This window comes from Pituophis catenifer, unplaced genomic scaffold (assembly GCF_029215685.1).
Source record: "Pituophis catenifer annectens isolate HBS135680 unplaced genomic scaffold, rPitCat1.0.hap2 SCAF_6, whole genome shotgun sequence".
Classification (NCBI taxonomy): Eukaryota; Metazoa; Chordata; class Lepidosauria; order Squamata; family Colubridae; genus Pituophis; species Pituophis catenifer.
Genome location: NW_027256886.1, coordinates 78568474 through 78595226, shown reverse-complemented (window position 1 = coordinate 78595226; position 26753 = coordinate 78568474). Strand labels below are relative to the sequence as shown.

The 26753-nt window shown below is 36.4% G+C and overlaps 1 protein-coding gene across 5 annotated transcripts in view; it reads right to left on the bottom strand.

Annotated features, from left to right (window-relative positions):
* Positions 1–238: 238 nt before the first annotated feature.
* Positions 239–26753, bottom strand: part of HERC4 (HECT and RLD domain containing E3 ubiquitin protein ligase 4) — a 45269-nt gene continuing 18754 nt past the window's right edge. For 3 of the 5 annotated variants that reach the window (XM_070946522.1, XM_070946524.1, XM_070946523.1), the window contains exons 9-25: positions 26373–26533; positions 25714–25790; positions 23386–23519; positions 22681–22740; positions 22467–22578; positions 21331–21520; positions 19920–20092; positions 18394–18513; positions 14854–14952; positions 9418–9585; positions 8952–9095; positions 7011–7177; positions 5849–5915; positions 4948–5030; positions 4272–4455; positions 3282–3384; positions 239–1532 (exon numbers count right to left, since the gene is read on the bottom strand). In XM_070946522.1, the coding sequence (XP_070802623.1) occupies positions 1324–1532; positions 3282–3384; positions 4272–4455; positions 4948–5030; positions 5849–5915; positions 7011–7177; positions 8952–9095; positions 9418–9585; positions 14854–14952; positions 18394–18513; positions 19920–20092; positions 21331–21520; positions 22467–22578; positions 22681–22740; positions 23386–23519; positions 25714–25790; positions 26373–26533 (2251 nt within the window). In that variant the 3' untranslated portion in view covers positions 239–1323. Of the gene's footprint in view, positions 1533–2958; positions 3058–3281; positions 3385–4271; positions 4456–4947; positions 5031–5848; positions 5916–7010; positions 7178–8951; positions 9096–9417; positions 9586–14853; positions 14953–18393; positions 18514–19919; positions 20093–21330; positions 21521–22466; positions 22579–22680; positions 22741–23385; positions 23520–25713; positions 25791–26372; positions 26534–26753 lie in introns of all 5 variants that reach the window. The other 2 variants (XR_011600539.1, XM_070946525.1) reach the window with 2 other exon arrangements.

Sequence of the window (26753 nt, the reverse complement as noted above, 5' to 3'; positions counted from 1 at the left end):
AGAGATTGGGCAACCAGTTGTCTGAAATTACTGTTATTTAGTTATTAACAGTTATTAACTGTTAGGCATTTCAAAATAGGTATACCTTTACACATTATTTCAGCAGACCTGAATGTTTAATTGAATATATCTGACAAGATTCAAATGAAGTTTAAACACATGTCCATCTGAAAATAATTTAGACACATGATTTAAGCAAATTTTCTCCATAATGTTTTAAAAAATGAGACTTTTACATGTATACATTATCCAACATTTTCATTCAAATATTTTTATTTTATGCTTGAATTGTTTCACTGCAGTTTATAAATCTAAAAAAAATAAATATTTATTTCACAGCTGAAAGTCACGTACTATTAATAACATGGAAACATTCAGGAACTTGACACCTCCCCTCCCCCCCCCCCCATTTATCGGCTTGGTTCAAAGTATCGCTTCCAATAACCAAAGTCCTTAAAAAACTGAAAAAAAGTAAACAATTTAACCAAAATTTTAAAACTATTCCAATCGTTGAGGGTAAGAAAGATAAAATCTTAGTTCTGCCCAAGAGAAAAAAAAATGCTGATAATTCTGGACTCATGCCAAACATCTGAGTTTTATTTGGATTACCATGAATGAAATCTCAAAATTTAAGAAAGGGATTTTTCTTTCATAGTTTTAATTAACAAATGACAACTCCATGGACATGTGAAGGAACTGCCAATGAAAACAGCCTTGACATCCTCTTGATTGCTTTCATTGTAAAAGAAGATGAATTAGTTGCAAGATGAAATGGTTGCTATATAAACTTTCCTCGTTATGTTAAATCACTCTCTCTTCACCAAGCCCATCTCCAAATGTGGATAAATATGTTGCACTTGTTTTCTCTATTTATTGTAACTTTATTTTAACAAAACAGCCCCAATTCCATAAAACAATAGATACTCTACTGCTGCTAGAGCATTTTTTTAAAAAAAAAAAAAACTTTTAACAAAATGAAAATCTAATTTGACTTTCAGTGATTTGAAAAGAAAAGCACATCTTTCACACACACAGCAACATTTTTGCAATATGTGAAATACCAAAATTTAGTTATGAAACTTGTGTTTATTCCAACATTGCATTTATTAAGATGGCAAAATGCAATTCCACAGTTCGCATCAAGACAATCATTAATATAAGGATTTTTGGCTCCTGTGAAAGAATCAGATCACTGAACATAGTTTATGAACAAGCTTCTTATAATCATCACCACTTGGGTATCACTCATTTACACTGCAAAGCAGATCTAAGCATTGGCTTAATGTTCCCAATTAAATGATTGGATGGTGCTGAGTTTTTACATTATACTAAATTGAAGCCTTCACAGTGATCGATTGCGTGGATCAACTTCGATCTGAGTATTTCCTTGTTGGTATATTTTGGAAGATCAAGGAGATTAAAACAAGTATGAGATACTGGAAGATATCCATCTCCACCTCCAGTTGGTTGGATAATAAGACTAAGGCTCTTCATTCCAAGTATAGGAATACGATCACTCCCTGTCAAAAACACTAAAAAGGAAGAAAATGGAATAATCTAAGTCAGATATCAAAAGTTTATCACAGTACCAGTATATGATATACAGGATTACAATATAGAGTGTTTTTGTTAACATAGTGTGTTAAAGTACTTTTGGCTAAGCACAGAATTATTTACTTTTGTGGAGTCTATATTAATCAGGAAATGGGCAGACAAGCTATTTAAACCTTCAAGAATTTAGTGTTCAGGGAGTGAATCGGGTTAACCACAGGGAAGATTTTATTAGCGTGGTGCTGCCATCCATTACCCCAACACTTGCACACCAGAACTCAGTGTTAGATCTAAAATAAGCTAAAGAAATACATCCCTCCATTCGGGAGGAAAAATGTTTTGACTTTTCCTAAGAATAAAAAAGAATGTTGCATTGTTTGTCAATTAAAAGGAATGTTTTAACAAAGTTATGTTTAATAAAATGAGAGAATACTAAGGATTCCTAGAAAACTTAAAATAGCCTATAGTATTTGTTTGAAATATTCATCTTGTATTTTTCCCCTTCTCAGCTTTTTAAAAATATATTTACCGTATTTTTCAGAGTATAAGACGCACCTTTTTCCCCCAAAAAAGAGGGTGAAAATCTGGGTGTGTCTTATACTCCGAACGTAGCCCTGCCCAGCTTCTCAAATGGAACTTTCAGAGGCTGAAAAAAGCATCAGAAACGAAGCTTCAGAAAAGAAGCCCCCAGATAGAGCTTCAGAGGCTTTTTTTCTGAAGCTGTTTCAGAGGCTTTCAGAGACAGAAAAAAACCTTTTTTTTTTATGAAACTGAGTTTCAGAAGTTTTAGAGGCAGGAAAAAAAGCAAAAAAAAAAAAAAAAAAGGCACAGAGTCACAACCAAGGAACCTGTTGCTAAAATTCACTGGGAACAGCTGATTGGGGGTATTCTGGCAGATCCCGCCAATCAGCTTTTTTCTTATTTTCCTCCCCCAAAACTAAGGTTATACTCTGAAAAATATGGTACTTATGCTTCCCATAATACATTCTACATTTTATAGGAAACATTGTAAGGCAGTCCCATAGGTTCTACCAGCACAATATTGCTGTAAGCTTCAGGCTGGTATGTTCTCTTCTCCTCTAGTGTGAAGAGGTAAGAAAAATCCCTTTCTATCCAAAGTTATCTCCAAAATTCCCGGAATTCTGGTTTATTTGAACTATAGTTTGATAATAAACTCTGATCACTGATCCAGGCTTCTTTGAATAAAACATAAGATAGATCTCAAAAATACATAACCAGACATCCAATTCTACAGTAAGATTACCCACTCTTTACTTCTACATATCTTGCACCAGGGACCGCTCAGGGGAAAAGAGATTTTCCTATTCGAACAGCAGAAATGGTTTTCATTCAAAAAAAAAAAAAAAATCAACTCCATTCATTCAATTTATACAGCTGCCATCTTACTTGCATGTGATTTTGGACAGCCTACACCAGGGCTGTCAAACTTGCGGCCCACAGCCCGGATGCGTCACACGCTGGCCACGCTCAGGCCGTTTGACACCCCTGGCATACACAATTAAGAAAAAAAAAATCAACCAATAATTAAAAACTGTTAAAAAGCAAAGTAAGCAAGACACCTGCCTTCTGGACAGTTTAAAAGTAGAACTGAATAACTCTGGGTGGCTTTTGCTTACATTGGAAAGAAGAAGGATAGATTTAAAATTATATGCAAAATAGGACCCCAGCTAACAAGTGTCAAGATGTATTCATTTTATGAAGATACTTACACAAAAACTGTTTCTTCTTTTCCAGTGATAACTCATGAAAAACTTCCCAGAACAATTTAATTGTTGGATGTTCTGCCCAATATTCTCCTTTGTATTGAGTATTCTAAGGAGGAAAAAAAAATCAAAATCACATTATTGAAGAACATTATCTCTGGGATTCTTCCTTCCTTCTCCCCTGCAAATGGTAGACTAAATGTTGTCCATCAAACAGATATTGAACTGCAGGCAAGGACACTGTAAGGAACTGTGCAATATGCATGCTTAAATAAGCTATTTAAAAACTTTAGCTATAATCTTCTATAAAGTTAAGTGATATTTATCATGGGATGTCTGGGGAAGCGTGCAAAGGACTACAGCATACATACATTTTCATTTTCTAACCCAGGGGTGTCAAACTCGAATTCAGCCCTCATTGAGGGCTGCATCAGGGTTGTGTTTGACCTTGGGGGGCCGGGGTGGACGTGTCCAGGATGGGTGTGGCCAGCTCGACGTCACTCATGTCGGGGGGCCTGTGGTGGCCTGAGCTGTCTGCCAGTGAAAACAGGCTCCGAAGCTCCGTTTTCGGCTGCAACAGCCTCCTGCAACCCTCTACCAGCAAAAATGGAGCTCCGGAGGGCCGCCTGGAGGTGGCCCTCGTGAGCTCCATTTTTAATGGCAGAGGCACCACGGGCCGATCCTTCACTGTTTCCAGGGTGGCCCCATGGGCCAGATCTAAGCACCCCATGGGCTGGATCCGGCCCCCGGGCCTTGAGTTTGACACCCCTGTTCTAACCCATTATTTGTATGTTTACTACCAAACATATTATTATTTAGTTTAATAAAGGTCCAATGTCTATAGTGAGTTTAGAGGTATCGGGTTTTTTTTCTTTTCATAACAACGTTCTCTGTTACCAAAGGGCATAGGAGAGGACAAGAAATATTGGAAAATAATCTTGGCAAACAGAAGGCTTAATTCTTGAGCAGCAGCTAATTTCTGGCAGAGCCACACACCTTCTCTAGTTCTTTCCAATCATAGTTTGTGTTCCCAATCACCATTGCTTGCAGTTCGTTAGGTTCAAACAGCTGAAGAACTTTACCGCCACACACTTTGTGAAAGCCTTCATGGAATGCATCATAGAGAGAAGCCACAGATTTATTGAAGATGTAGTCCACATAGGCATCCACAAACTCTTGCCTAAAATCGGATTAAAAGAAAAGCCCTTTAGAAAGACTCAGTACACAATCCATTTAACAACGGCAGTTTTTCTTTTCTTATGAACACGTCTTCTTCCTTCAACAAAATATTCAGTCAGGCAAAGGCTTAATTCAGCTAAATCATGGACAGATACTGTTATGGAAGTGCTGTTTCTCCTCCTGACTCTGGAGTTTCATTTATAGCATACATTAAACCCAAACATCCTGCTATGTCCGATTTAGATTAGGTTAACTAAACATAGCACTAGCTTCTTTAATGGTTTCATGCACATCACAGGATGGAGCACCAAAATTAAGAACAGAAGGAAAACTTGGGCCTGTGCTCATTCCCAGCTTCATAAGCCACAATTTATGAAATCAGAGAGGACTATCTGATCATCATTAGTGTGTTGATGCCTTGATCTGAATTGATTGATTTTGAATTAAAAGTAGAAACATGAAATGCTAAACGAAGTATACTATTAAAACCTACCTATTCTGTTTGACAACAGGGATATCAGCACCATTTGGAATTAGCTCTTTAACTTCTGTGGCACCAAAGTTTTCAACTGTAATCTGTCCAGGAGAGAACAAGTATCTTATTGTTTGCAGAAGATTTCAACATTGTTTTGTAAGGAGCATCATATCAAATTTTCACTCAAGACAGAAACATACATACTCATGTAGTATGGCTATATTACTTTTATCCTTCTCATCCATTCCACTACCTTCTCTATTGGTAGCATTATGATTATCCTTTGTAATTATGTTTTAATTATATATTGTTATATAATTAATACACTATATATACATTAATTATATTTATAATTAATACACTGCATCTCGTGTGTGTGTGTGTGTGTGTGTAAGGGACGCAGTGGCTCAGTGGCTAAGACGCTGAGCTTCTCGATCGAAAGGTTGGCAGTTCAGCAGTTTGAATCCCTAGTGCCGCATAACGGGGTGAGCTCCCGTGACTTGTCCCAGCTTTTGCCAACCTAGCAGTTCAAAAGCACGTTTAAAAAAATGCAAGTAGAAAAATAGGGACCACCTTTGGTGGGAAGATAACAGTGTTCCGTGCGCCTTTGGCGTTTAATCATGCTGGCCACATGACCACGGAGACGTCTTCGGACAGCGCTGACTCTTTGGCTTTAAAATGGAGATGAGCACTGCTCCCTAGAGTCGGGAATGACTAGCACATATGTGCGAGGGGAACCTTTACCTTTATGTTATTATGAATATTATTACTTTGTTTTGGCATGTACACTGAGAACTTATGGACCAGAGACAAATTCCTTGTGTTTAATCACACTTGATCAATAAAGTATTCTATTTGTAGATTAATATTCATTCCACTTTGAAATAAATTGACATATGTGCTAACAGATAATGCTTACTGTAAAGTTGAGGCAGAAGGTATCTTCCACATCATCTTCGGGATAATCTAGCAATTGTTGCATACTCCTGGAAAATCAAATATTCTAATCTTTCATTTCAGCAACAGCAGAATTTAGTTAGACTCTGCAAACTTGAAAGGTTCTGCGATCTTTCTACCAAAACTGTGAACAAGGAGGTACATCCATAAAACATTGCAATGCAGAATGGAAGCACCCTCAGTTCAGTTATCCAGCATTTGTTCTTCCTTGAGGATTTTTAGCTCTAATGCTACCTTTTCTGGTCTCCTCCCATCCTTCATGCTTCCCCCCCCTCCCTAAATATTTTCTCCTTTTGCAAACTTAGATAGTTCCCCACAAGTGCATGCTGTTTTGACAATTAGATTGAAATCACTCCATATGTAAATATTTCATTCACAGTACTACAACAGTAGTAGTAGTACCTATTCTAATCCCAGGCACCAATTTATAGCACGTGCCGGCATTTTTTCTAACATTCCAACATATGGCACAATTCTCAACTACACAAAAATTCATCTTGATGGCACCATCTTAAGGCAAACCCTGTTACATTGCCTATTTTTATTTTGATAACCTTCATCCCAAAGTTTTAAAGGATGTGTTTTTAAATATGCACAAATAAAATTTCTCATTTTTAAAATGTTTTAATTTTAATTGAGTTGTACTGTAATTCCAAACCAGAGAAAAGCAATGAAAATGCCAGGCAGATTTTGTATGTTCATTCAGCACCTTATTCTGTTTTACAAAGTCTGTTCTTGACAACAGAGGAGAAAGTGTTTGCTCTTTCTTTTACAAGTGCCCTCCTTTTTTTCTACCCAAATTTCAGAAAATATATGAAGCCAGAAAACAGGCTAGTCCTATGGGAAAAAATGGTCTCAAACCAAAATTTGATAGCACTGATTTCTTAGAACAGCCACCAAATGCTTTTCATCATCATTAGATTTGTATTTTTAATCAAGAACATTAAATCAAAATTGATTAAATCACAAATGTGTGTATTAACACTCTAAGCAGTGCAAATTAAGCAACATTTATGTCATCTTCTGATTGACAATACAGAACTTAATTCTTTTCATTAATGAAAGAAGCCAAAGCACAGATAATTTAATTTCTATATTATAATATCAACCACAATTGTGTTCACCTGCCAACGTCAGGCATTAACTCTTTGAGGTCTTCCAGGGAAGGTTTCTTGTTCAGAAGCTTCTTATATAAAGCCAGTGGAAAGTGAAGTTCTACAATAGTAAAATTATATATTGCCAGTCCGCAAACAACACCAATCAGATGAAACAAGTCACTGTCTTCAAAGGTCTGTGAACACAAACAGAAAGCAAAGCAAATAATGTTAAGCTACATTGTTCCATGAAGAACTGCACAATATCTAAGTTTTACAAGTAATGTGCACGTTCAATAAATGTCAAACCTCAAGTAAAATTTTAATCTTTTAGAAAGCCAAAACACTGAAAATTAACTCATCTGTCTCAGATTGGAATCTACACTATTAAAAGATTTTTCTAACCAGCTACTTTCCCTCTGAAAAAAGAACAATTGTCTACTTTAACAATCCTCCCATGTTATATCAATTAAACGGATACTGGACATTACATGGGTAGGAGTCAAATGTTGCCTGGCACAACATGAGGTTGGTCGAAGGAAGAAGATGGAGAGTGCGCTTTGATACCCCAGATCAGAGGCTAACTTCAAAGAGTAAGTGGGATTCCCTTCTCCCTGAAGAATCAAATTAGCAATTAAAGGCTCCCATTGTATCTGGCATTCTTAAGAGTCAACACAACTCTGTGTACAATTCATCAGTTACACTGGTAACTCTTGCAACTTCTATGCTGAAATACTTCGGCCATCATCCCTGGCTCCAGTAACATCCTGCCAGTGTTACTGCAATCCAGAGCTGAGGAAACACTTGGGCTCTGAAATTGCTGCACAGGTTTTAAGAGTCATGCCTGTACATACATCATGCACATATACAAGGGCCTGCGCACATATGCTTATTAACACACTCTGTCTCTGAGAGAGAGGGGACGAGGGAGGGGGGGAGAGGGAGAGAGAGCGCTACATACTACACAGTTCTTAATTTAGGGACACAGTGAATTTCAGTTCTTTTTTTCTACATGATGGTCCCTTGCAGCCTACCTGGGAGTAGGAGAAGTGGAGACTAGGCAAGACTTGTGTAGACTATGTAAATGGCTTTCAAAGGCCATATACAATCCATTGGTGTAGTGGGTTAGTACTGGGAAGACTCAAGTCCATAGTCAGCCACAAAAACTCACTAGGTGACTATGAGGCAGCTGTTCTTTCAGTTCAATGTGTATGTGTCCCAAAGAACTATTGATTTGCAAAAGAAAACTGGGCAAAAGAAATGCTGCATATGCACTAGTCTACCATAACTTCCTTTGTGCACTTCTGAGCACAAATTGAGATATTTCAATCTTTAAAGCTGCTTAAGACAAAAGTTTATATGCCCTTTCACACTCAACCTGGCTTAAGTGACAACATAATACTCTCAGACACTTCTTCAACTCTAAACATTTTCGGAAGCAGGACAGATCATGATTGGGGAAAGGCCCTTTTCCACATTGCCTTTACATTGCAAAATTATCTTTCTAGATGCTTTTTTTGAAAGGTCTATTTGTTCCACAATTGTTTTTGCTTATCCTATTGATTTTCATATAATGCTATTAACTCTATGTTAATTTTAATGTTGCAAATGGAAAAACATCACATATGTTTTCCTAGAATAAAATAAATCACAGCTTAGAAGTCCCATATCTAAGTTCAAAGCATAGATCCTGCCCTCCCCCACTGCAAATGTTCTTCTCCCCAACAAGTGACAAATACCAGACCTCAGCCAGAAAGCGCATAACCAGATATAGCTGCCCACCTAGAAAGTAACCCATCCAAGCTGAAGCACAAATTCCATCATGAACCACAAGAGAACAGTTGATGTGAACTGGTATAATTAGAATAAAATCTTTCTTTAACCACACTTAGGGTCAGTTTGCAAGGCAAACCAAAATCTATTCACTGCCATCACACTAGCAAAAATACCCCGATCATACAGATTACATACCTTATCTGAGAACCAGATCAGTCTCGAATCTTCGTTATATCTAAACATTCCATACTTGGGATCTAGCAGTTCTCTCATAATAAGCAAGAAAAATTCTTTGCGGACTCCACCTGCATCAACAGCTTCTTCACCTACAAAAATAACCTAACATTGGCAATGAAGTTAGCCTACTAAGTTATAATTGTTACACTGAAGTACAGATTTGTTGCATGGATAACAGAATATATATATATATTAAAAAAAGCAAATTCATCATGGATCTCAAATTGCTCCTAATTTTGATATTCAAATACATTAATGAAGCGCCAGTTTTTTTAAAAAAAATAAATAATAGTGATAGTATTTTTGAATGGCTGGGACTACTAGAAGAATCCTTTATGGGCCAGCAAAGGGAAAGAGCAAAGGAGTGAGATTCACAATTGTTGAGGTGTGCATCAAAAATTTAAAATATGCCAACATGACCTACCTTGAGAGGTTTCTTGTAATCTAGATTTTTTGTTTTCCTTAGAACTTCCATGGCATCCCCCACAATATTTTCTCTGCGCACAATTAAGATCAGACATGGATTGACAGATTCAAATACTGGGAGAAAAATAGATGAGAAATTCTGTCTGTGAGCCTGGTCAACAGCCATCTGGGAAAAATCAAGTAAAAGCCTTAGGAGCAGCAATTTTAGTAGTGAACATGGGACGAAGACAGAGTTTACAGAAAATTCATACTAAGTTAGTAAAATTATATTAATGGTGATTTCCAGCATTTGCTCCTTAGAGCAAAGTTTTTCTCCATCTTCTTCCCCCCCTCAGATGAACAAGCATATTGTTCCTAACCAAGAAATTTCTTGCTGCCTAAAGCTTGCTCTGACCTCATAAATGCTCAACAATAATGATGATGATGTTTCAGGGGTTGTTTGGCAACTGCAGGAACACAGGATGTCAGAGAACTCAGCCAAAAGCCCAAGACTCAAATCTCCATCAACGTGACACCCAATTTTTTCCCCCATTAAACTGCAATGTTCAGTGTGACTAAAGGAACACTGTGAGAAAAACCATACTGACTACATTTCATTAACTTATGTTTTATGAATTTAAACTGCATTATATTGAATGTGTTTCAGTACACTGTTATGTTTCTCCAAGCTGGTGGCATGAAACAAACAACCCTGATTTACAAAATACTCTTGTCATTTAAGACCCTGATTGCACAGAACAGCTTGAGAATGTTAGGAGTTAGGGTTAGGTAGAAAATGGAAGATAGAAAAAAGGAAGTCAATAAATTGAAAACATTTCTGGAAAAAAGACAGAAGATTTGTTAGATCTGTGGACTGGCAGCAAAAAATAGCGGAGATGGAAATAATGGTTGGATTGAAAATGAAAGTTGTAGACGAGGACCCATGGAAGGAATATGGGAGGCAAGTTAAAAAGAGAAGAAGGAAAATTCCAAAAGGGTGAGAGATGATGGATAAAAAATATTTTTTTTCTTAAAAAATAAAAATAATAATAAGATTGGCTGTACTGAGAATTAGAATAGATTAAAAAATTAGAATTATGGGGGATACTATTATTTAAAGTGAATGTTAGTGTTTAAGATTAGATTTTGAAAATGGATGATATTAGATATGCTCAAGAACAAGGATGTAGTAAATACTGATTAATTGAAAAATGAAAGAATATGCGCTATTAATATATATATCATTACACTAGACTATGTTTGTTTGATTAATATAGTAATTCTTATTTGTATTAATATGGGTTTTGTACCAAAATGAATGATACTCAGATGCCACACTGTCCATGCAATGATATTGATGATATTGATGTATGTTTAAAAATAAAAAAACTAAATTCAAAAAAAAAAAAAAAACCCAGAGAATGTTTGGAGTTATCCTGATACCCTGGTGTACATACACCTTTTATATCTTACTAAAAAAAGTACATGGAAACTCAAGTGATTCAAGCCATGATGGGCAATGGAGCTCAGTGTTATGGGCCTATCTATTGGCAATTTACAAGATATGGGACATTATGATTGGAATGTAAAATGGTAAAGGGCATAAACTAATGAATGAAAGAAGGAATGAAACTAAATTAAAATGAATGAAGAAATAAATAAAACACCTACGTATTTGTGAAACTAAGATAAACAAGCAAAGTAAAACTAAAAGAAAGAAGACTATAAAAGTTTGCCATGAACATGGACTGTTCTTGTGAAATTCATCTGACAAATCCATATAGAATGTAAATGAATGGATGTAATTGTGATTGAAATGTTTAAAATGTATAACAGAAAGTATAAACTTGTGTCATTTAAGCTGCTCTGGATGCATAAAAATCTAGGAATTTATATGTGAATGGACGGTAAATGGTGATAATGGAAGCGCAAGATCAGATGAATTTGGGGGGGGGGGGAATTAGCCAGAGTTGGTTCCAGTTGATGCTGATGGGGGTGGGGGAGAGATCAAGCCCACAGTTCCTTTTCTACAGTGTCTCTTAGGTCTTAACTCTCTCCCCATTCTATTTAACATCAACAAGAAGTGTTGATACCTAGCTTTACATTTCCACTCCAGACTAACCAAGTGATGTTTTGGAGATTCTGTCTCAGTGTCTGGATGCCATGGATGGCTCAATGAGAAAGAACAGCTATCAGTTCAACGCTGGCAAAACTGAGTGGGCTGTGAATTTTAGGACTCCCTGGATCTAAGAATTTTCCATCCAATGAATGGAATTAATGTGCAACTTGTGGTCCTCCTGGACTCAAACAGCAGATGGTAGTCATAACCAGGAGGGCTTTTGCACAACTTTGGGCACCAGCTGTGCCTCTTTATGGACTGGGACATACTGCTTTTAGTCACTCATACCTTAGTCCCCTCCTGAATGGATTACTTCAACATACTCTACATGCTTACAGTAATATTAGCTATTAAGTGTTGCTGGGAATCTGAACAAGCTATACTTTTAATGCGGATGATCCATGTGGGTAGCTAAGAATCTTAATGATTTAAAGAATATGAGATTGTGCATAGCAATTAGTGATTTAAATTGAAAATTAATGTATCAAAGAGATAGTTGTGTTGGACAGGAAAATGAACTGAACAACTGAAAGTTACAAATTGCAAACTAGAACATATGAATGCTGATAAAAATGTAGTGAATCAGAATCAGAATGGAGCTGGAAGCGACCTTTGTATCTTCTAGTCCAGCCCTCTGCTCAAGCAGGAGACCCTATACCATTTCAGACAATAGTGGATAGTACCTAATTTGCTGTAAGGAAGAGAATAACTGTCAAACATAAAATAGCTTTGTTATACAAAACAGAATATTGAGGGAAACATAAAAGTAAGTGGAATGCAGCAGAAATTATTTTTTTAAGGAACAAAGAGAGATGGGATCAAGAATGAATGAATGATGAATTAATGTGGACTTCAGATGGTTTGGTCAGATAGAGGGAATCCATAAGGCATGAACTGTAAAGAAATGCATGAAGTAGGAATGAATGTGCTAAGTAGGCCCAAAAAGCATGACTGCAGTTAATGAGATCCTCAGAAAGAGTGGTGAAAAGTTTATACAAACAGGCAGTGTAAAAGCAATTTAGATTTTGTAGAAATAAAGATGTTGCAAGGATGGAAAGACATGGACAGATATAGTGCCAGTATAAACTAAAGTTATCAATATTTCTTCCCCTACCCCCCATCTCTTGCCTTAATTTCTTTGTCTTATAATTTCTTACTTTTTTTGGTATAATGTTCCTTACCCGAGAAAGGAAACAATGTGATTGGTACGCATGTACTTACATCAATTGAATTAAATAATATTTAGCTTTGATTCTGACTACACTAATATCTCTTCCCATTCTAGAAAAGGAAAGAGGAAAAGATTAGGAACAAATGTGAACTTTAAAGATTACACTGGGATTAATAATGACAAAAATAGAGAGGGTGGAAAGAGACAAGGAGAGAAAGAAGAGGGGAAGAGACAAAACACAAAAAAATTAAATGATTACAGTGGGAAAATAAGAAAGGGGAAAAGGGGGAAAAGGAGGAGAGCAGATGGAAATACAGGGCAAATTAGGAGAGTAAGGGAATCTAAAACTAGGAAGAAAAAAGGGAAAAAGAAGAAAATAAAAGAATGGGAGAAAGGGAGAAAGGAGTAGTTAATGGAAAGGAAAAGGGAAAATATGTTTTATATTTAGAACTATAAATGAATTGAAGTAAGATCTATAATTATAAATGAATTGTAGTAAGTTTAATATATGTGTGTAATACTTGGAAGGTCTTTAAGTGTAATAATGGAAATCAGCTAAAGCATTTGAAATTATATTGTATTGTGAAAAGGGATTAATGGATTATTAAATAAGAGGTGAAGGGAAAGGGAAAGATGAAAATTGACTTAGTTTACTGTTTAACATTTCTATACTGTGATTTGTATTGATGATTGTTGTATGTAAGCCGCCCTGAGTCCTTCGGGAGAATGGCGGCATATAAATCACAATAATAAAATAAATAAATAAATAAATAACATGAAGAGATTAAGACACTGTGAGCAATAATTGAAATTAACTGTTAAGAGGGGGAAATATTACTGATCAGGGTGGATTTGATTTAAATCGAGTCGATTTCAATCATGATTTAAATCATGATTTAAATCACTAGTAAAAAGACTCGATTTAAATCATAATTTTTAAAGAGCAACTGTCATCTCTGCTACTCCTTTGACCCGCTGTTGACTCACCGATAGTCCCAGTGTTGCAGAATATACAGCCTCGTGTTACCTAACTAAGCTCCATTTCATGCTGAATAAACTAAATTATTTATGTATCTTAAATAGAAAACTATCTTACGATAGATTTTTACCCCAAAAGTTTTTTTTAAAATAAATTCAATAAAAATCAAAAAAATCTGATTTAAATCAAAAAATCCGATTTAAATAAAAAAAATCCTATTTTTTTGACTTTTTTAAAAAAAATCATTGATTTTTCTCCACCCTGTTACTGATTATGATTATGGTTTATTATGAAGAGGTGTAGATAGTATATATATTTGAAAAAGCAATGGAAAATTGGGTTTATTTTAAAAAACAATTGGAATTGAGAAATAAAAATGAATGACTTTAATACTATATACTTAAGTAAATCGAAGTAATATATTTGATTGTAGTATTTGGATAAGCTGATAAAGGAAAGAAATGGAAAAGAGGGAAGGAAATGGGTTATATATGTAAAATTGTATGAATACTAATATCTATAATTGGAATAATGGAATCTAGGGAAAATATTTGAAACTATATAATGTTGTGAAAAGAGAGCAATGGGAAAATATTTTAATAAGATGATTTAGAGTTAGGGTTAGGTTTTAGAAAAATGACTGACTTTAAATTAAAGGTTTGCAATTTGGGAAAAAGTAATTGGGGGAGGGGGGAGAAAAATTGTCCAAGATTAGAGATTAGGGCGAATAGTAATATTGGTTATATATCAGAAGAAATATAAGGAAAATAAAATAAAAAAAATAGAGAGAAAGAATATTATGACAAAAAGTGAAATATATAAGTTGTGTTGGAGAAAACTAAAAGCTGCACAAATTTTGACTTGGCCAATACTCTGTTCAGAAACAATGTATTGTTTGTTTGTTTGTGTGTGTTTCTTTGTTATGAAAAAAAAACTAAAAAAACCCTAATATCTCTTCCCATTCTGAAAGGTGATAGCCACAGCAAGCTACTCAAGCCAAAAGCAGTGCCCAGAGTTTCCCTTTTAATAAGAAATGAGATTATAAAGCATCTTTCAAATAATGAAGATGCAGGAAAAGTTACTTATTCTGAAAAGGCAAAGCACACACTTTTTAGTCAAATTAATCAAGGAATAATCATACTTGCTTTGCACATTATTTTAAAAATAGTAAAGTCTATTAATTTACCTGCATCTGCAGGACTGCATCTGTTTGCAAGAGTGTTGTCTTTGCCTGGGCATCAAATACGAAGGGATAGGTGCAAATTGTAACTGGTCCATCTGACACCTAAAAGAAGGGGGAAAAGGGGGTGGGGATTACTTGAAAAAAACTGAAAAAACATTGTTTAATTTATGAACTAAAGGTTGACTACAACAAGAAGCTAAGTTTAAACGTACAAGTCAACAGATGCAGTTTGAGCAATCTTTATTATTTATACATTAATTATATGCAGTTTCTTCTTTGACAATCCAGATCTGACCAGACAGTTTCCAAGTGGGTATTATCAGTGTAATCTCAAGGTCTATGAATAAACCCAAGAAATTAATTTTGTTGTGTCTGGTTCCTAAACTGTTATTCTGATCATCACTTACCTCATGGCTGATATCCTATTCACAATGCACAAAAGGCAGCAGTAATTAAGAAGAAAAAGTACGGTTAGTTTGGGCATGTGAATTTCCACTTTCTTACAGTGCCAAACCCCAAGAATAAGTACTTCTGGTCAATTTGTTTCTCTAAAATACCCATACTGTTCTATGCTTACAGGGAATGGAGCTAATGAGCCAACAAGGAGCAAAAACTAAGATAAGCATATCGCCTCCATGCCAGCCCACCCCCCTACCCCCAGTATATCACTATGCCACCTCCCAAGGACAATGGGATTGCTATCCCTGTGAGATTGCTAGTGGGAGTGCTATGTTGGGGTGTCCTTTCTTGTGCCCTATTTATGGTTCTTTGCTTCTTTGACCACTTCAGGCTCTTAATACTAAAGTTCTAGTGTTTTTACCTCTGAAAGTGCTGAGCATGTAGAAAATCATTAAGTGAAAGGATGAGGCAGAAACAGAAGGGCAAGTTCTAACAAGATCAAGTCAACCAATAAATCAGTTTGCTGCTGCAGAATAGGGATCTCCAGAATTAGCCACTTAGAACAATTATTCCCAGTATTCTCTTCAATCATCATTAAAGGCTTTGACAAAATAACACATTCTTAATGGGAAAACTATCCATTTCTTGAGTTATTAACAGCAGAAGCAGACATCTCAATCAATATTTCTATTCCATTTATTCTAAATTATCCCTTGGCTACTCTCCAAAACAATTCCAAAAATATTTCAGACCTGAGATACAAAAAAAAAGAGAAAGAGGCATTTCTGATCTAAAAATACAATTATATATAGCGGGATGGCAGTAGTGATTTCAGAGCCTGCTTTCGCTGAACTGAAGAAGTGGAGAAACAACAGATGTCATGCCTCACTGAGACTGTGAAGTCAAACAAGGATACCCTACCTACACAGTGCAACATATCTGGGTAGATGATGGAGAAACTTGAGGGCAGGAAGGCTTCTTAGCAAGGTCCTAAGCATTTTGATTAAAGTCATTTAGTGATGCAAAAGTTTTGCAGTTCCAAAACATTTACTTTGAAGCTCAGATTTAGTACAACTTTCAGTATAAACTAAGAGACAATGTTCTGACCTTGGCTATTATCTCAATTAATGCTTGATAGCTCAAAACAATAAACACACCAGAAACTTGAGATAAACAATTCTGAGCAAGAGACACTCACAACCCAGGTAATCTGTCACATTTCCAACATAGATGTATCACTTTTTTCCCATATTATAAAAAGTATGAAAAGCACCTTCCTATTCAGGTTTGTACTTGACATTTTTAATACAATATGCATGTAACACTAATATTACCTGCCAAGTTTTCTAAGGGACCAGCAAGATAGATGTTATTAATACAAAAAAACAAAATTAGATATGAAATGTGAAGATAAGAAAATGCCTGAACAAAATTTGTTTTGTTAGTCTGACATTAGGGCAGCCGCTCTTTTAAAAAAGCTACATGACATTTTTCTCCTTCCCTGCCCCACGTAGGAGGGGGGGAAAGGGAATGTTCTTTATCATTTTTCTACAGAAGCTTGCAGGAGATTCTGTTCTCTGTTCAGTGTCAACAAAATCAGAATTTCACTAGTAACCAAATGGAAAATTATCATGGAATTCTAGGACAGCAGAAATGTGTAAGAAAATCCTAGAACAGTGATGGCTAATCTTTTTGCCATTGCGTGCCAAAAGCGGGGGAAACGCGGAGGGGTCATGTGCACATGTGCCCACGCCCATATTTCAATGCGTCCCACCCCCCGTGCATGTGTGCACGACCCCCCACCCTCAAACTCCTGCTTTTGGCATGTGATGGCATGGTGGGTTAGGTAGGCCCGTTTTTTCGCCCTCTCCAGGCTCCAGAGGCTTTTTTGGAGCCTGGGGAGGGCGAAAACGGCCTTCCCCACCCCCCGAAGGCCCTCCAGAGGCAGGAAACAGCCTGTTTCCCGACTTCCAGTGGGTCCGGAAGGCTCGAAAATCAGCTGGCCGGTGTGCACATGCCCACTGGAGCTGAGCTAGGGCAACGCTCACATGCCCACAGATATGGCTCTGCGTGCCACATGTGGCACGTGTGCCATAGGTTCGCCATTACGGTCCTAGAAGAATGCAAACTATTTTTGTGCTGCTCTTGTTGCTAATTTCCTCATTATAGCTTAATTCAAGGACATGTTTAACTTTTTAAACCCAGAATAAATGGGCTTTTAAAAATTTAATTGGCTATTATCGTCTGCAATGCAGCTCAAACACTTTAAATAGCCCAAGGGGCTCACCGGATACAATCTTACTTTGCAATTACAAGTGACCAAACAAGTTCAAGTTTTGCATCTTATCTTTCTCTTCTAACTGCAGTTTATGTCACTTCCTCTACTGTTCTGCCTAACCTCAGCACCGCATATTTGATACAGAGAATTCCCGTTTAATGACCAGTTATTCAGTGACAGCTTGAAATTAGGATGGCATTGAACAGAGGAGACTTCCAACCAGTCTCATAGTTGTGTCTGTTGCAACATCCTCATAATCCCAATTGTCGATTCAGGTGCTTGGCAACCAGCTCCCAAATACAACACTGCAGTATCCCGTGGTTGCCATTTGCCACCCTCATTGCCGACTTCCAACAAGCAAAACCAATGAGAAAGCCAGCCAAGATTGTAAGTGATGAACACGGGATATTGTGACTGTGTGAGATTTGCTTAACAATGGCAACGGAGACTGCTAGAACTCCTGTCGGCAGAGTAACACGACAATGTGCTTTACCACCAGGAGTACCTGTAACTACTTTAAAAGCATACATCAGCTTCTCTAATGCTGATAAAGACATACAGACATATGACACATAGACATTCCATCAGATAACATAAATAACAGGAATACTGAGAACCATTCTAGATAGATTTATCCCAACATAAATCTCTTTTAGACATACTTTGCCACAGGGGAAAAAATCCCTACAAGAAAACACAGCCAAAAACCTGACCCACGTTTCTCACCAGAGCCCAATTTTGTATGGCCAAAATCATGCAACATGCTCCCTAATGGTTGGAAGCAATAAACATGAAGAACTGCACTATCTACATGGTCATGTAACATAGTTTAAAGATACAGTGGGAGCAAAAATTTAGACATTTACCATTCCATATGCCTGCTGCTGGATCCAGTTGAAGTAGTCATTTCTTATATCGATCAAATCCTGTATTTCATGTATGTAGAATCTATCATACTGTATTATCTGCCCACTTCTTTCGTTCACCTAAGTTTAAAAAAACATAAGAGAATCTATCACTAAAAGTATTTCATATTTCACTTCTAAACTACCTGGAATGTATGTTTCTAGATGAAATGTTAGCTATCTTTATAAATAAGAACAGAAAAGCTAGAAAATATTTGTTTTCAGATATAAACAATGTCCCTTTTCCATGGTATAACAATGTAAAACTACTTCTGACTAATAAAATGATTGAACAATTGGCGAGAAAAATTGAATGCTTGAGAAGATGCTAATTTTCTGTATGCAGCTATAGCAAAATATCACAATTTTTAGAACTTTATTATAACTAGAAGCTGAAGCATAATGATTGCTGTACAGGAGGGGTGTCAAACTCAATTTCATTGAGGGCCGCATCAGGGTGGTGTTTGATCCTGGGGGATGGGGGGGACGAGTGCAGGGTGGGCGTGGCTAGATCGACATCACTCGTGTCAATGGCCTCAGCTCTGTTTTCGCTGGCAGAGGCATCGTGGGCCAGTCCTTTGGTGTTTGCAAGGCAGCCCACGAGCCAGATCTAAGCACCCCACGGGCCACATCCAGCCCCGAGTTTGACACCCCTGTACTTGTTTGTTTGGTAGCTGACGCACGGTGATAGGAAAAGGGAGATGGCTGCCGAGAACGGACAAAAAGTCAGCTATGCTGGGATGGTTGTGGCAAAAGGAAGAGGACAGCCACAGAGGGTGGACAGGAAGTCAGCCATGCTGGGCAGGTCGCTGACATAGGAAAAGGTTCAGAGGAAGTTCTTCCCGGCAGAAACAAAGATCACATGGTAAGTCACATTATTTGTTTGGTACTCATTGTTTTTAGTACTCATTGTGCCTCCTAGAACCAATTAATGATGAGTACTGAAGTACCATTGTAATTATGGGATATATATATTTTTTTTTTGTTAAATCACAGAAAACTGGTTATAGAATGCAACTGTGGTAAAATTCTGTTTGAATTTTTGTAATAGTAGTGGCATTGCAGTGGATTTAAAAAGTGGTATTCACTCATTTGAATTATTATCAAAATTGAATGTCTGTAAATGTGATTAGAACTGTACCCTGACCACTTCAGCTTTGGCTTGGCATATTGTAGCAAAATAAGGTTTATTTTTTTAAAAAAAATTGGTTTAAATATTAATTTCTATTGAACTTCTGAAATTGATATTAGTTCCTTTGTTTAGATTTACAGTTCAGATGCTTTATTAAAGCATTTCTCTTCACTAGAAGATAAATGTTCCCTCCAATGACAACTATAGTTGCCAAATAAATTCCCATTGTGTACAAAATAAGAAAGCACTCTAAAAGAACCTAGACCTATAAATTAATATTTGTATCAACTACACTGAAGATAGATATAATCTGAACCTTAACTTGCAAATAAGAATACAGATTTTCAAGACATACCCTATGTAATATTTCCAAAACTTTGAGCGAAGCATGTAGGCAGCTTGCAAATATTCTTTGCTCTGAAGCAGGGATACCCAACTTGTACAGTTTCAGAAGGTGGACTACAACATCTTTGTAAAGTTCCACTATTCTGAGGAACAATGGAGGTTCCAATATAGACCACCAGTTTTCTACAAACAGGCAAGAAGGTGACAGTTACTGAAGCATTCTACAGCTTGTTGAATTAGTTTTTATTTAACATTCTCTATGACCTCATTTCACCCAATGTTTAACTCTACATCAAACAAAACATCCATTTACTATATTACTATATTTACTATTTTAACTAAAAACTTTTTAGGTGCTTCTGACTCATGAAAAGTTTCTATGATGTACTGAGATATAAAGCAAGCAAACATATTAAACCAATTAAAACAACCCATATTTGAAAACAGTGAGCAGAAATATCAGAATTTATAAAATTGCAGGTAGAAACTGACAGCTTCAAAAACTAAAGAATCAATAGACGCTCTCTAGAAATTTCTCAGTTGAGTTTCTTAGAAAAAAGTTCCTGTCAAGGTTTCAGGACCAGCAAAACTGAGGAGTCTCATAAAATAGCGGTCCCCAACCTTTCAGCGACAGAAAAGTTTGGATCTCCCAAAAGCAATAATAAATCCTGAAAGTGCTTTCAAAATGTGATCCTAGCCTTTGGTCAAAGCACAATGTCACCTGAAACAAATTGTACTTCCACTGCCAGATTGGCTTATTAGATTCCTATAATTCTATCTTATCTAAGAGAAGTTGTTAGTCTACATGACATCTACTATTAGGTCTAAACATTATGTAGAGAACTAACTGAAAAATAGAAAGGTAGATATTGTCCACATCATCCTTAAAAATAAATGGAATAAAACTGATCCTTAGGAACACAACAGCTAATAAAATACCACTGCATTAACTCTTGAAGAGTTCTCAACCAACCAAACTAGCACCAATGTAACAGAGTGCTCAAAATCCTATAATGGACAAAAAGGACACAGTAGTGGTCGGAGGGGTATAATCTGTCATTGATAGAATGCATCAGAGTCTTCTTCTAAATCTACGTATGTAGTTCTTAACATATGTCCTTCACTAGCAACTATCCTCAACAATATGGTCCAACTCTTCATATGGGAAAACCAAAAATAAATTCTATTTTACATAATTTTATTACCAATAACCATCTCAGCTTTGCTACTTATATATCATATGAACGTGACATATGAAAGTGATCTTATAACAATACTTTTCAATAGTTTTAAGAATTAAAAAAAAAAGCTCCAGGTACTGCAGAACATACACACCTACTTGAGTTTTGCAATGTACTCATTCTTTGCAGCAGAGTTAACACCTACATATTTACAATTGACATGAAGCAAACCAACCGTACCAAGTACTTTCAATGGAGCTTTTTCTAGATTCACGATAGCAGTTGCAAATGGAATAGCCAAAGTCATGTAATTGTTTGCTTCATTCATTAAGGGGCATTCTGGCAGTGTTAGAAATAGTCTTAATGCTTCCACATCAGGCAAGGAGCTGGTCAGTTTAGGAATAAGATTCTTCTCCAAGCTGGCTGCCACCTGGGGATGTTGTGTAAGACAGAATCTAGTTTTAAATTAAAAACATGTTCTGGGAGAATAAGCCAATAAGAATACTACAAAGAGATGCATGTTATTCTTCTTGCAATTTTAAAAACTCATTTTTAAAAGCAAATTACATGTTTTTAAATAAAGTTAGCATAATTGTGTCATTTATTTCTGTTACAAACATTACTAAACGGGGCTAGAAATCAGGAAATTTTAGTCCCACTTTAGGCATGAAAAAGAAACGATGGGCCAGTCACTCAGCCCAAGTCACCTCACAGGATTGTTGTTGTGGGGAAAATAGGAGGAGGAAAGAATATTAGATATTTTCACTGCCTTATTTAAAAATAATAAAGGCAGGATAAAAAATAATAAAAAGGCAAGCCAGCATTGTCAGAGCAATCGAAGCTCTGTCTGGTTTTGTGTGTTGCTTTGTTGAGGCCTTCTTGTCTTTTTTAATCATACCCTTTGAACTTCCCTGCTACTAAAAATATATTTGTTACATCTAAATATAAAATTAAAAACCACATATTTGAAGAAAATTGCATTTTGCTTCATCTTTTGTTTGCTGCTCTCTATTTACCTCCCTGCTTTGCAAATTCTTTACTATTATATTATTTGCAAAGCAAATAATAGCACATAAGTCTTCACTTTGTTAAAATGGGACAAAGAACACTCGTCATAGTTTGTTATACAAGCCTGAATAAAAAGTATAAACAAACCAGACTTCTACTCTATTATTTATCATTCCATCTTGCTGGGTAAAGCACCTTTAATGACATTCATATGTTTTGACAATTTGGAAATAAAATATTAAATTAAAATATATTCACAATTCAAATTTCCCCCTCCATGACATAACAAAAAGAACATGGTACAGACGTTAACACAGAATAGCATGCAATGGAATTGAAATGAACTTGAAAAGATTTTTAAGGCCAACCTGCTGAGATATGTGTGGGTGTTCAGGCTGTATAAGTTTGTGAAATAAAAGCCTGGCAGCATTCATATCCACCCCTGAGAACCTGGCACTCGTTCTGTAGTGATCATCATTGCTACAGAAAGAAAGATAAATGTTACTTTGTACACATTTTTCTATATTTTAAATAAACAAATGTTAAGGATTTCATTCAATTATGTGTTCATTATCCACTGACCTGACAGCTAAAAAGCTTCCATTTAGGCAGCCAGCAGAAGAAAACATTCCATCTATTTCACTATTACAAAAAACAAGAGAAAAAAGAAAAAACATACATGTCCATTAGTGAGTATGGCTGACACACCCATTTCTTCTTCTTTTTGTGTTCCCATCTAGGTTTGTTGTATCTGCCATTTTAGTTCCTTTGTGTTTAGTTTTTAAATGTGTTTAACAATTTGTAAAAAGCCATTTAGTCAGCTTCTACATTTAATAAATTATCACAGGTAGTCCTTAACTTATGATCAATTGCTTAGCAATTCAAAGTTCTGAGGGACCGATCTAGGGGGTACTTATGTCCCATATTCAATGTTCAGATGGTCCCGCCTTCTCCTCAGTTACATGATTTGTGGCATTAATACCCCCGTTTTCTCTCGAAACAATGAAATCACCAATGACATTTTTGCATCTCTTGGGTTGGTGACACTCAAACTGCCTTGAGGACTGCATTTAGGAGTTCATTTCCAGAGTTTTTTATTTTATGGCTTCAGATGATGAGGAAAGATAGTTTTATTCCAACGTAAGAACTGATTATGTAACATCAGATAAAGCACACAGCTTTATTATTGGCTGGGGAATTCTGGGAGTTAGTCCACACATCTTAAAGTTGCCAAAGTTGGGAAAGACTGGTTTATAAGATTTATCAAAAAGTAGGAATAATTCTTACTTTGCTATCTCCACAGGGAGCCTCCCTGCACCTGAAGATGAATAGTTTATTAATTTCTGAATGAAAGCTTCGTTCACAGTCCAGATTTGTTTTGAAGTATTCGGATATCTGAAGTCATCTGCTGGTACCAAATCCTGCATTGAAGTGGTAAATGATGTATCACAAGAAATTGTTTCATAAATTCAAATGCCTAGGCTGAGCGCTGAAAAAAATTCATTCTCTTATTTATACCTGCATTAAAGCCAGCCATGTTTTATAACCCAGCATTAAATAATAAAATAATTAATACCATGAAAACAATTTACAATAATGAACAACAATCAAACCATGCACAATCCCTTTTTAAAGCTTTTATAACTTGTCCTATTTTTATTTTTAAGTCACTTCATTCTTGGCTACTTTTTATATGTTCACATATTGGACAAAACATAGGTAAAATCTGCTGAATTTTTTTTTTTTTTTGAAATTGTTTTAAAAGTAAAATATAGACTATTATCTGCTTCTGTTCAACTCAGGCAGGCTGACTTGTTCAAACATGAAACTGGTGGTGTCGGATTAATCCATCAAGTTTGAAAGCAAAAAGTTACGTAATAATTACGCAACAATAATTCCAGTTCAAATTATCTTACATTGGAAACGTTATGCCACCGCTCCCTCTAGAGAAAGCTCTAATGCTGGATAAGATGGAAGGAAAGAGAAGAGGAGGGTGACCAGCAGCAACACGGGTGGAATCAGTTACGAGTGGCAATGTTGCACCTGAAGGGCCAGACTGGGATGAAAATCTATCTTTATGGTCATCAGGAGTCAAAAACAGCTTGATGGTACATAATCAATAATTACACAGATACTAAGCAACAAATCATACAATTATCTAATAATTTAAATTCTAGGAAAATCTTTTTGGAAAAAAGATTAAGCAAGCTAATATACAGTATATCACAGAAGCGAGTACACCCCCTCACATTTTGTAAATATTTAAGTATATCTTTTCATGTGACAACACTGAAGAAATGACACTTGGCTTCAATGTAAAGTAGTGAGTATAGTGGTAGGAATGTCATGGTCTGGGGTTGCATGAGTGCTGCCGGCACTGGGGAGCTACAGTTCATTGAGGGAACCATGAATGCCAACATGTACTGTGACATACTGAAGCAGAGCATGATCCCCTCCCTTCGGAGACTGGGCCACAGGGCAGTATTCCAACATTATAACAACCCCAAACACACCTCCAAAACGACCACTCCCTTGCTAAAGAAGCTGAGGGTAAAGGTGATGGACTGGCCAAGCATGTCTCCAGACCTATTGAGCATCTGTGGGGCATCCTGAAACGGAAGGTGGAGGTGTGCAAGGTCTCTAACATTCACCAGCTCCGTGACATCATAGGACCCATGGCATAGGACCCGAGTACCTTTGAGACCGTCTTCTGCCACCAATAGCCTCCCACCGACCAGTCCGTTCCCACAGAGAGGGTCTCCTCAGGGTGCCATCAGCCAAGTTATGTCGGCTGGCGACACCCAGGGGGAGGGCCTTCTCTGTGGGAGCCCCAGCCCTGTGGAATGAACTGCCCCCGGAAATACGTAAGATCTCCGACCTCCGGGTGTTCCTCTGCGCACTGAAGACCCTGTTGTTCCGCCAGGCAGGGCTGTCAATATAATAATTTTAAATTGGGGTATTTTAATTTTTAGGGTTTTAAATCGGCCAAATCTATTTAATTATTTTAATTTTTAATTATTGTTGTGTCTTGTGTTTTTAAATTGGCTGTACACTGCCCTGAGTCCTTCGGGAGAAGGGCGGTATAGAAATAAAATTATTATTATCATCATCATCATCATCATCATCATCATCATGGAGGAGTGGAAAGGACTCCAGTGGCAACCTGAAAAGCTCTGGTGAACCCTATGCCAAAGAGGGTTAAGACAGTGCTGGAAAATAATGGTGGCCACACAAAATATTGACACTTTGGGCCCCATTTGGACATTATCACTTAAGGCTGTACTCACTTTTGTTGCTAGCAGTTTAGACATTAGTGGCTGTGTGTTGCATTATTTTGAAGGGACAGCACATTTACACTGTTATACAAGCTCTATACTCACTACTTTACATTGTAGCCAAATGTCATTTCTTCAGGGTTGTCACATGAAAAGATATACTTAAATATTTACAAAATATGAGGGGGTGTACTCACTTCTGTGATATACTGTACAACAGATACATCAATCAGGCTCCTGAAATGGGGAAAAACCCACTAGCATATGTTTCTACTATCAAACTTAGTCATTATGATTAGTGAAACAGAAGCAAGCTTCTCAATCAAAATAAATAACGTACCTGTGGAGTAACATAATGTGAAAAGCTTTGGTCTCCACCAGAAAAAATCCTCTTTACACAATAATAATCTTCATCATCTATAATTAAAATAAGAATATCTTCAAGGGACTAGCTACTTTAGTTATAAGAGAAATTAATTTAAGAAATGTAACTACTGTAATTCTAACACATTTGCTAACTTAACAGATACTTCAGTTAACATGTTTTATTCCAGGGTTTAACAAGAAGAAGTTTCTATTCTGCATTATATTTACAATTATTTTTTATAATCTTATAGAATAAATTGGTGCTGGCAGTTTCCTAAAGACTGGATTTTCCTTCTATAGAAATGATTTAAAACTTGTGTTGCAATGTATTGTTACTACTATATGCTTAATCAAGATTTTTTTCACGAGACATAAGTACCAAGAACTAAATTTATCACAATGGCATATCTTGAATGTACCACCAAGTCATGGTCTAGTCAAAGTCTGTGCACTAAACTGCAACTGAGTGAGCACAACATGTAAAGCATAAACCATGGCTTATAGTAAATGCAAAAAGTTAAACCAAGAAATAAATCACATGATACTGTAGAATAATGTGTGAACCCAGCCAGTATCTCCAATAGTACCTCAGTCCAATAACACTTCAAGCAAATAAAGAATAGATATAATCACCTAAATTCAGTGGAATTTGGCCACTGTATGGAAGCCAATTTCCTTTTACTGGAAAGGGACTTTTCCTATTACTGGTTGTTCCCATGCCTAACTGTCCATTTCCTCCAAGACCAAAAGAGTAAATTCTTCCAGTTGAGGGAACAAATGCAGATGTGTGTTGCCTGCAACAAAGAGGAAAGAACCATCTAGGAAGTAAGAAAGGAGGAAATTCCAGACTCTTTTCTAAAAGGACATTCAAAATATAATTTATTTATTTATTGCAGTTTAGCTAACCCAAGTCTCTCCAATTTCAGGTACTACAAAGTAGTCCTCGACTTACAATCTCAACTGAGCTCAACATTTCTGTTGCTAAGTGAGACATTTGTTAAGTGAGTTTGATTC